This window comes from Oncorhynchus masou, chromosome 18 (assembly GCF_036934945.1).
Source record: "Oncorhynchus masou masou isolate Uvic2021 chromosome 18, UVic_Omas_1.1, whole genome shotgun sequence".
Taxonomy (NCBI): Eukaryota; Metazoa; Chordata; class Actinopteri; order Salmoniformes; family Salmonidae; genus Oncorhynchus; species Oncorhynchus masou.
In genome coordinates this window covers 58,459,176-58,470,880 of record NC_088229.1, presented here as the reverse complement: position 1 = coordinate 58,470,880, position 11,705 = coordinate 58,459,176, and the positions used below count along the sequence as shown (strand labels likewise).

Sequence of the window (11,705 nt, the reverse complement as noted above, 5' to 3'; positions counted from 1 at the left end):
GTTAGATTAACAAGAATTTAAAGTATATATTAAAAAAAAACATATAAGAAGCCTTCCCAGTGCTTACCTTGCCCATGTTTATTCTGGTGTTGTACATGTTTGCTAACTGTACTAATGGTTGCTGCTCCTGAACTGACTTCCTACCTGGTTAACCTTTTATTTTATACCTGACCAAACTTAAAGAATCCCTAGCCTCATTGTTCAATCCCCTGACCCAGCAACATGCCACAGAAGCCTACTGAAGCGAGTGAGGTGACGTCCACATTTCCAGGGACTGGACCAGTCAGTCTTTAGGAAAGGCTGTTTCTCAATTGGCTGTTTCTCAAACAAAGTAACATGAAGCCTTTTTGAGCGTTTACAACAGCTAGTAACAGCCTTGACATTGGAAGTTCTCCATACATTGTGCAAAACTTTCTTAAGATTTGAAAGCCTATTTGAAAGATGCCTTTTATTAAATATTGATAATACATGGCTCAATGTTATATTGTAAGCTCATTTGATTTAAGACAAAAAACGAGAAGTCACACATATTGCCTTAAGAGTGAAAGTCTGGGGTTAACTTGTTTGGTTGAACTTAATCTTCATTTGCTCCACATGTGTCATACTACTATGGCTGACCCTGTAACACATTTCATTGCACCTGTCCTTTGTGTGACAATAAAACATTTATTTAATACATAATCAAAAGTGAGTTGTTACTTAACCTTTGCTTTTCATAATCATGATACTGGAGAAATTTAAAGACATTTAAGAAATGTTATTTTGTCTTTTGTTAATATTTCAAATACATCAACAATCCATTTAGTTAATTCCTTACAAAAACATTAATTTGGTAACACTTATTTTAAAGAACTCTTAATTAATAAAGGGGTTTCAAAAGTAAAGTAGTTACTATAAGTGGTTTACAACTGCAAAATAAAGAGATTTATCAGTACCCTATTGTAAAATGTGAACAGGAATTCATATTAGTATCTGTGTACAAATTATGGTAGCACTTTATTTACTCAACTATTTAAAAAAAACTATTTGTACAAATTAATAAAAAGTAAAAAGCTGAAATGTCTTGAGTCAATAAGTAGTAAGTTCAAGAGTAAAAATGTGTTAAACAAGTCACATAATAAGTTGCATGGACTCTGTGTGCAATAATAGTGTTTAACATGATTTTTAATGACTGCCCCATCTCTGTACCCCACTCATGCAATGTTCTGTAAGGTCCCTCAGTCGAACAGTGAGTTTCAAACACAAATTCAACCACAAAGACCAGGGAGGTTTACCAATGCCTTGCAAAGATACAAAATATTGGTAGATGGGTAAAAATAAAAATAAAATCAGACATTAAATATCCCTTTGAGCATGGTGAAGGTATTAATTACTCTTTGGATGGTGTATCAATACACCCAGTCACTATAAAGAAAATAGGTGTCCTTCCTAACTCAGTTGCAGGAGAGGAAGGAAACCAATTAGGGATTTCACTATGAGGCCAAACAGAGTTTAATGGCTGTGATAGGAGAAAATGGAGGATGGATCAACAACGTTGTAGTTACTTCACAGAACTAAACTAATTGACAGAGTGAAAATAAGGAAGCCTGTAAAGAATAACAAATATTTCAAAAAATGCATCCTGGTTGCAACAAGGCACTAAAGTAATACTGCAAAACATATTTGTGTCCTGAATACAAAGTGTTATGTTTGAGGCAAATCCAAAACAACACATTACTGAGTACCACTCTCCATATATGTATTTTTTGTCTCAGTCTGCTTTCCATTGGACAGAGCAGGACAATAACCTAAAACACAAGGCCAAATCTGCACTGGAGTTGCTTACCAAGGAGACAGTGAATGTTCCTGAGTGGCCGAGTTACAGTTTTGACTTATCCCGAAAGACTAATACCTGTAATTGCTGCCAAAGGTGCTTCTAGAAAGTATTGACTCAGGGGTATGAATACTTATGAAAATTATATATTTCTGTCGTTCATTTTCAATAAATTAGTAAAAATGTCTAAAAACATGTTTTCACTTTATCATTATGGGGTATTGTGGTTAGATGGGTGAGAAAATAAATATATTTAATCCATTTAAATTCAGGCTGCAACACAACAAAATGTGCAATAAATCAAGGGGTATGACATTTTTTTGAAGGTCTCAAAACCCAGGCAGTTTGTGTCATGTTCAGTGTAACTGCCGTTGAGTATAATTCTGATATATCATGCCTGCGTTAGACAGGCAGCCCAATTCTGATCTTTGTTTCACTAATTTGTATTTTGACCAATCAGATAAGCTCTGAAAAATATCTGGTGCAAAAAGTTCTGATGTGATTGGTCAAAAGACCAATTAGCGGAAAAAAATACAAGACTTGGGATGCCTGTCTAAACGCAGGCTATGAGAAACAAGGCCAGGCACACACAGTTATGACTCTGCTGACCCCCATTGTTCTCTGATACACACTGCAGTTAAGACACAAGCTGAGTTCACAGATACCACTTACTGGTCAGGTCTAGCTTCTCCACCCGATGAGAAAGGGAAATAAAAGGTGTTACCATCTTGCATTCAAGTAGATTACATAGTTGTAATAACAAAGGTACATCTATGTTATTTTGAGAGTCCTACAAACTGTATATTTTTAAAATAAGACAAAGGTTCACAAGACTGATTCTAAAACATTTATTTCCATGTCACAAAAACTGCTTTGCATACCCCTGTTGCATATTCAAGTGCACACGTTTCACTGCCAGTGCAAAGAAGATATTACTCAGTCTCACAACACCGATGGTATCAGATAGTGTGCAACATTCTTCATTCACTCTTAACGGAAAACCTTGCATAGTACTATGTAGCAGGCTCTTTCCACCGGGTGCAAAGGTTCAGTCGAGCAGAGATTAAATTATTAAAATGACGTAATCATGGATCTCATGTAGGTCATATTTTGCACACTAGATTCATACACACCACACATACCAAGTTACAGTATATTCAATTCAAGTTATTTGATCTGTATTGCACTTCATTTTAACTCACTCTTGGTCTGCATAAAATGGATCAAGATGAATAAGACATTTGCTGTAAACACCAACAGCAAAATACTTTGGTATAATCCAGCACATTTGAATGCCATTGGAAAATATCATTGTCCACACACAATAACATAGAAATACATTAGCTGGATGTAGGAAGGCCTTATTGGAAACCATGGAGCCACAGTTATGACAGTGCCTATACTGTATGCACTTCAGAGATTCTTTGTGTACATGCTCCAAATATCAGTCCCCCCTGTTGTTCATGCATCCTCCTGAGTCTTGACCAATCAGTCTCGTTATGACTTCTTTACAGGTCTAGTCTCCAAGCAGTTCCTGTATGGAGTATTGACACAAATCTTTTCCGGCCACAATTTACATTACAGAAAATAGTATTTCCTTTATGTTCATTTTAGGGAAATAACTTGTGTCTAAATACCAACACAAATTAAACAAAAAAAGTACTCCAAGAGCATGAAATTGCAAACCCGTTACATGTAACCTAATAACATTACATTACACATGACTTTCCTTTGTTTAAAGTAAGTAAGTAGCCTGGTCCAAGCCAGAATGGCCCATTGGGCAGGAGCCTATCTCCTGTATATGTAGCGTGAGCGTGATGCAATTTGATGTACACCCAATTTGATGTACACCCCGTGGACAGGAACTAGTCTTTCACAGGGCCTTCATTTGTGTAAATCCAATGAAAATACATTTTTAAGTGTGGGCCAATTTCCTTTCCCCTCATTTCCCGGTCTTGTAATCGAAAAGGGAATAAGTTGTTACTGCAGTTACCGTTATTGTAGTAATACCAACAATGCATTAACTAGCTGTCGTCATTGGCTTCAGCATCACCCTGGACAAGCTGCTGGAGAAGACCTTCTTCACCCACCTGTTCAGATGCAAAGAGGTGACCCTCCTGCAGCTCGCCAATGAGAAGTCGCTGCAGCAGAAGGGTATCACCGTCAAACAGAAGAGGTGAGTGAGGGCTAGAGACACAGCATGAGCTCTTTCGGTTGTAATTGAAATTGGAGAGAATTTACTTCTAGAGAAATGATTGGGGATCCTAATAAATCAAATCAAAATGTACTCAAACCCACTGTCTAATTGAACACATGATTTCTTTCAAATTAATCTAAATTACACCGTAACTGTCTTCAGTGTTTCCCCTAGGATTTGTTTCAGCAGTGGTGGCAAGGGTAGCGGGGGTGGATTTCTACTAGCGTTAGCACAACGACAAGCTAGCTGTTCCCATAGACTTCCTGTCACTGAGTCAACGACTATCCATTTAAAAGTGTGTCTGGCAGAAATATATATTAAAACCAAAAATTTCATCATAATTTTTTGCAGCAGTGGCAACAATTTCCACACCTGCTAAATGAATATAGGAGAAACACTGGTCTTGGTGCTCTGGTTGTTTCCCTGATATCCGACGCTCTTGTGTCCAATGCTAGACACCTTCCTGCTGGCGCTGCCCCTCACCGCCCCTCCCTTCATTCTGACGCTACTACTCCCACCCTCGGACATGGTCCTTCCCCTCCTTTTCTGCTCCTCCTCCTCCTCCTCCATCTTCACCTCCTCCTGCTGCAGGTTCCGGAGGTTCTGACAGTCGCATGCCCGCTCCTCTGGCTGCTCCCCGGTGGGACGGAACCACTTCAATGAAGCGTAGACGAGCTCTACGAAACTGGACAAGGCAGATACCACTCCCACAGCGAAGTAGAAACAGAGGAAGACTGTCTTCTCCATGGGGCGTGACACGAAGCAGTCCACCGTGTAGGGGCATGGGAAGCGGCTGCATGGGAACTGGGCCTCAACCTGGAAACCGTACAGCCACCACTGACCTACCAGAAATCCCACTTCTGTCACCAAACGGAAGGCCACGTTTATAACATAGAGCTGTCGGAGATGGCGCTCTTCCCTGGCGGCGTTGCTAATCAGCTGGCTGAACCTTGGCTGGCCTAACTGCATGGTCCTCTTGTTGTGGTGGTGCATGGCGTACATGAGGAAGATGAGGGACGGCGTGGAGATGAGGACTATGTGGAACACCCAAAAGCGGTACTGGGAGATGGGGAAGGCATCATCGTAACACACCTGCTTGCAGCCCGGCTGCAGTGTGTTACAGGCAAACTCCCCCTGCTCGTCTTCGAACAAGTCGCCGGCGACAGTGCCCAGGATGAGGATGCGGAAGACCAGCATGAGCAGCAGCCAGAAGCGGCCCAGCATAGGGGAGTGGACCTGGAGGGCATCGAAGAGGCCGCTGAGGAAGCTCCACTCACCCATGATGCGAGGACTCGGTCTGGGCTATTCCTCCTGGCTCTCTGGGGGTCTCTGGAGGTCTAGTGGAACTTATATTCAGTCCATTTTCAGAAATAGTTATCCCTCATGAGTTACTGGCATGCAGGGTTGTCAAGTCAAAATGCCAAGTCTGCTCACAAGCCCTTCCTTAAGAAGTACTAAAATGGATGATAAAAATCTGAACAGGGTGATTTACAGATCAAAGGCTAATTCCATGGACGTGTGTCCTTCACATGACCTGAAACAAGACCAAATATTTGATTGAAACTTAGAAAGATAGCTATTCCAATATATTCCCTCTTCCACATTACATTTAATTAATTAACACAAGAAAATACCTGTATTAGATGAGAAGTTACTTCAACTCCTTTTAAGCTTCCTGAGGAAATGAACCAATTCAGTGAAAACCACTGCTCCTTTCGTGATCTTAAATGACATTGAAGAACAGAGGTTTTGATTAGTTAAGAGGCACATAGGCAAAACAATATAGGTATATTATTGAGTGTACTTAATATTACATACAAAACGACCCACACAAATAATTAACTTGCTCACATAGAGGTTAAACATACTGAGAGAACATACCAAACTTTTCAACCATATACATGGTAGATCGTCATAATAAGCCGTTTCCTGTACAAGCCTGGTAGAAGTACTCTTTAGCCTCTGGCATACACACTCTGGGTGCCTAGTTTATGTGGGCAGGTGCCTTCTTTGATTTGGTACTTCAGCCTGAGGCAGCCTTGAATCAATGGGTAGCAGTCAATGAGTCATCAAAATACTGTCAGTCAATAAAAAAAAAAGATCTGTAGAAAAACCTTTAAACAATAGGCATTATAACATCCATCTATTAAAGGTGCAATGACAAAAAAAAATTAAGCCAACCTATGTTGATTCCCTCAGTGTGCTTCTCCTAGCAAGCCGACTATTACCACAGTCTAACTCCACGTTAGACAGTGATAATGGTTGGCTTTTAGTAGTCGGCTTGCTGGGGCGTCAACGGGGAAGGAAATTCCTGTCATGTCCTATCTGGGATATCAAAGTACACAAACATAATTACTGTTTACTCAAGAGTGCATACTCTTGATTGATGACGGCTTTTCCTAATGGCAGGAAGAGTCAGCACTTCCCAATCGGCCCGAGCAGTTCACAAGGGAGAACACAGGAACACCCCAGCATTAATACACCACCCACTGGGTAAAAACTGGTTGAATCAATGTTGTTACCATGTAATTTCAAACAAAAAATATAATGTGATGAAGTTGATGGAAAACTGATTGGATGTCACCAACATAAGGGAATTTCATATTTTCCCCCCCAACTTTGAACCTAAATCCAATGACATGGTGAAATGTTTTGTTGATTTCACGTTGAATTCACATTAGTTGACAACTCAATCAAATGTAAATCAAAACTAGACGTTGAACTGAAGTCTGCGCCCAGTGGGCACTGGTAGACCTACTGATAAAACAGTTGTGAGTGCTTTTGTGGGATTGGCTGGGCCGGCCAGTCCCTGACTTTGTTTTAATTTTCAAATAGCCTACACCCCTTTCCTGCAGTCAAATTAACAATTCATCCTCTAGTGGCCTCATGGGTGGAATGTTTGTAATCTTTTTCATAATTAATAAACATTATTAAACCTGCTTAAAATCTGGTGTTTCTATGTCAAACGAACGGTTTTGTTATATTTCAGTTTTCTGTGATATATATGAAATGTAATATTGGGATGCAAACTCAAAATTGAATAAATTTAAACTCTATATCTGACATGGTACAGGTGTCTTCAGTTTTCAAGCCCATAACCATGTATGTGAAGTGAATACTTTGTTTTAAAGTAAATTTGACTACCAAGAAACACTGTGTGACCCTAATTTAGCCCACTGCAGAAAAAGACTAGATTGAGTCATCCTTTGAACTTTAAATGTAGGCTACATGAGGTCAATACGTTTTTATGTCAGTATCGGATGAAACTGTGGGCTGAGGTAAATTGTTTAATTGCTACTTTCCCTGTTACAGTTTAGATGATTTAGTTACTTACATTAACCATGTTTGGAATCATAGCCTTCCATGTCGATGTGCAGGTTGGCATTTATTGGGATGCAGCTCTGCAGTGGTCACTAGCTGGCCTAGCCACATTTATAACATCCTATTTCAAACCCGAACTACACTGCTAACCTTATGCCTAGCCCTAACCTTAAATTATGACCAAAAAGCACATTTTTGGGTTCACCATAAAGAAAATGTTTTATGCCTTTATGGTAAAAATGTCATGAGCTAGCTACTAGTTTAAAGCAATTAATGATCTAATTGTTACAAATAATTAATGCATGGACTACATCTATGAGAATATTTTGTTTACCTTATCAAAGCTTGACGATACACTCATTTATCAATCAAAAAAAGTGTTATGAGAGAGTGCACCACAAACATCTTTCCAGGGTGTTCGTGCATCCTCCTCCCAACACCACTGATAGGGAAAGGTTATCAATTTGCAAAAGTCAAGTCAGCTCATATTGTTGCTACCTTAGCTGTTATGCTAGCTGATGTGCTACTGAAGAGTGACACTAGCATATTGGTATTCAAAGACGGGAACATTGTTTAGGCAAATAATTAGATAGGTGGCTAGCTTTCACTGTAATTGTGCAAAAACGCTAGCTAAGCGCTAGCCAGCTGAGGACTTCATCATTAAGAGACAGTCTAATAGCTAGCTGAGCGCTAGCCAGTCAGTGGCGCTGACAGATTGAAACTGGTATCAACAAAATGTTTTTCACTCTATATCATAAAACATTGCATTGCTAACAAGGCATCAATTAGCTTACACAATTTTAGCATTTATTAGGAAGTTTACTTGATAAGTTAGACACTCAACTGAGAACTTTGGTAGGTAGCTAGCTAGATAGCTTGGTTTCCATTTTCCAACAGATTTTTCTAAACCACCTAATTGGTTGTCACTTTCTAATTCCCTGATTGGTCATCAGCGGTTATTGATCTTGGAACTGTTCACCAGAAGAAACGTTTGCCACTAGTGGCAAACATTTTTATTGTCGCCAAAGGGTTGCAGCAGATTCACAACTAGTGGCAAACATTTCCAAACTTCTAGCAACATTTTGTGGCACACTATTTATCTTGCAGCAAATTTGCAGGAAGTTTACAGCAACAAATTCATTTTTGTATGGGCATAGCTGGATTCCTATCGAGCAGGCAGTGTGATTTTTTTTGTGGACGTCAACAACTCTTTTGTCAGAGACAAAAAGCAGTAAAAGACGGTTCAGTTGCCGCCTGAATTGATCAAAAATGACTTTGATATCATGGGTAGAGTGAGGTTGCAGTAGCCTAATGGTGTTTGTATGTCAGGACTGTAAACACATCTTGCTTTAACAATTTAACATTTCCTTAACAGCACTGCAGGCTTTGCAGCCTCCACTCTACCCCTGATATCAAAGTCATTTTTGAAAGTGAAAACAAAAAACCAGACTTGGTATAATTATGATTATGGAAGATTGAATAAGTGTGCTTTAAAAACTGTTTGCTTTAAATGATTTGTAGCTATCGTCTCTAACTGCATGAGAGTTCATTCGATTCAGTTTCTCTACCAGAAAACACGCGATACCGTAAAGTGGTGTCTTTGAGCACGAGAATCCATGCGCAAATTCAAGTGCAGGTGGCTTGACTGCGTTTTGCGAGTGTCGGCTCACTTGACCGCAATAGAAAACTGGGCCGGTTTGACAGCACATCTCCCCTTGTCGACACGCTGTTTGAATGAGCAAAAAAAAAAAAAAAAACATATTTGGACTATCAGTAACCACGTTTCCATGCGAGTAAAGTCATTACCTTCACAGGGTGTTGAATGTGCACGTTTCATGCTCCTTTCCAAAACATGTCGAGGGATTATTCTGGTGGCATTATGATCGATGCTCGTTTGACAAATAAGCCTACAAATATTCTCGCTCGTATCCATAATAATCAAATTATGTAGACTAGCTGTTGGCTAAAGCGCATGTAACAAGACCAGAGTCATGTCACATTTGCTGTTTAACGCAACAGTGTTAGTGACTAAACTGCCGATAGAGTTGAACATGTAATGGAGAAAACATTAAACCAACCATTTAAATTATTTTACTGATTAACAGTTAATATCAGGAAATCAGTCAATTGAAATAATTTCATTAGGCCCTATCTGGATTTCACATGACTGGGCAGGGAGGCAGCCATGGGTGGGCCTGGGAGGACATATTTGGGAACCAGGCCCAGCCAATCAAAATGAGTTTTTCCCCAGGAAGGGGCTTTATTACAGACAGGAATACTAATCAGTTTCATCAGCTGTGACTGGTCTCAAATGATCCTGCAAGTAAAGAAGCCGGATTTGGAGGTCCTGGGCAGGTGTAACACTTGGTCTGCGGTTTTGGGGCCGGTTGGAGGTACTGCCAAAATCATTGCAGGCGGTTCATGGTAGAGAAATGAACATTACATTATCTGGCAACAGCATTGGTGGATATTCCTGCAGTCAGCATGCCAATTGCAATTGTAGCATTGTGTTGTGACAAAAAAAAAAAAATTTACTGCCCCCAGCACAAGGTGCACCTGTGTAATGATCATGCTGTTTAATCAGCTTCTTGATATGCCACATCTGTCAGGTGGATGGATTATTTTGGCAAAGAAGAAATACTCACTAACAGGGATGTAAACAAACGTGTGAGAAATACTTTTTTGTGCACATGGGAAATTTCTGGGATCTTTTATTTCAGCTCATGAAACCAACACTTTACATGTTGCATTTATATTTTCGTTCAGTATAGAATATTCGCATGAAAATAAATTGCCGCTCTAGCTAGGTTTCCATCCCTTTGGCGACAAGATTCTCATAGAATCTGCAGAGGACATAGCCATGCGCATTTCCCCACCTGTGGTATGTTTTCACCAAATGGAATTGTGGATAAAAATCAGTGAGTTATGACAAAATGACACAAAATGTAAGTTCTGTACCAAATAAAAATCTAAAGTTTGATGTGCTTCCATAGCATTTTCACCCAAACCGGTCGTTTTGTCAAAAACTGTTGCGTGAAATAGCAAATGTGCCTACTCTGGTCTTGGCACCTGCGCTCTCGCCAACAGCTCGCAGATACAGTAGTGGTAGGCTATGCAGGTTGGCTAATTTACAAACGGTAGTCAAGCATCGATCATCATGTTACCAGAATGAGAGCCTCGATAGTTGTAGTGGGAGGACCACACGCACACTGTCATTGCATTACTCCAAATATACGTCGATATTATGGTTATTAAAATCACCGTAATTTCCCGAATACATTTCACCGAAACAAAAAGATCCCAACTTGTCCTACAAACAAGTTTTTTGTAGTCCTAAAAACCGTATGAGTTAGCTCTGATTTGTTTTCCTATTGGGAAAATTAGTGTTACTTCATGACCCTTTGCAGAACCCATTGGTGTCTGCATGAATGTCCCCCGACATCTTCATGCTTGTGTGACACTTAACGTGTCAAAAGGGAAATACAAATATTATCGGAGTTTTCATTGCACGCCGTTAACAGAACTGCGGTACAACCGTGACCGATAAGAGACTGCCTACCGTTCGCCCCCAGATAGTACAGGTGGGAAGCTGGAACGACACCGTGTGCTAACTAGTTCGCGACACCGGAAAACAGACACTACCGGTGTGTACTAACAATAGCGATCGAGTCGTTTTGGGGTTTATCAGCGATTGTCATCCATTGTTATGGTGCATTACAGCCAGTACTGGAGCGCCCCTGCTTCCCCCCATGTAGTGGAATCATAGTTTAATTTTTTTTGACTAATACAGGTATAAAGAGGGGTTCTCGCAAATGCATATTTTGGATAAAGTCAAAGGTGAAATTGTGTGTAGAGCTTCCTAAAACGGATTGTAACTATAGCCATACATTGAGTGTACAAAACATTAGCAAAACCTTCCTGATAGAGTTGAACCTCATACCGCTGCTGTCCCAAGTACATCATCCTGCCTCTGAAGTGGGGCTGCTATAACATTAGGAACACCTGTTCCTAATGTTTTAGTGTAAAGTATGAAATGGTTTATTAAGTCACATTATGAATTCACTATGATTACAAAAGTATAACAATATCATATTGGTTGAAATGTGTATTTTCAATCCATAAGGTTGGGGGGGGGGGCACCACATTTTTCAAAAATATTGCCGTTCTAGATTGATGAAAAGTCATAGCAAATCAGAACAAAAGGTATCAGGTAAAGATTATCCATGTTCCCTGATGCAAGTAAGGTATGAGCTCATTTCACAGGGTATTGATACCCAATTCTTGTCAAACTAAAGTTCTTATAATACAGTATTCAACTGAAATGAGTATGTAGAGAAGAGTTGTAGAAATGCCCATCCCAATCAGGCCACCAAG

The 11,705-nt window shown here is 39.9% G+C and overlaps 1 protein-coding gene across 2 annotated transcripts; it reads right to left on the bottom strand.

Annotated features, from left to right (window-relative positions):
* Positions 1 to 2,647: 2,647 nt before the first annotated feature.
* LOC135504962 (gap junction delta-3 protein-like) lies at positions 2,648 to 6,321 on the bottom strand. Of its 2 annotated transcripts, XM_064923930.1 has the most exons (4): positions 6,192 to 6,321; positions 5,892 to 6,048; positions 5,645 to 5,732; positions 2,648 to 5,544 (listed from the first exon to the last, which is right to left on the bottom strand). In XM_064923930.1, the coding sequence occupies exon 4, from the start codon at positions 5,289 to 5,291 to the stop codon at positions 4,386 to 4,388; it is 906 nt and encodes a 301-aa protein (XP_064780002.1). In that variant the 5' UTR covers positions 5,292 to 5,544; positions 5,645 to 5,732; positions 5,892 to 6,048; positions 6,192 to 6,321; the 3' UTR covers positions 2,648 to 4,385. The 2 variants fall into 2 exon arrangements, with proteins under 2 accessions (XP_064780002.1, XP_064780001.1); XM_064923929.1 differs by having other exon boundaries at positions 5,892 to 6,321.
* Between the last annotated feature and the right edge of the window lie 5,384 nt (positions 6,322 to 11,705).

Excerpts from the sequence above, each read along its gene's own strand:
- LOC135504962 (XM_064923929.1), bottom strand. The coding sequence starts at position 5,291 with ATGGGTGAGTGGAGCTTCCTCAGCGGCCTCTTCGATGCCCTCCAGGTC.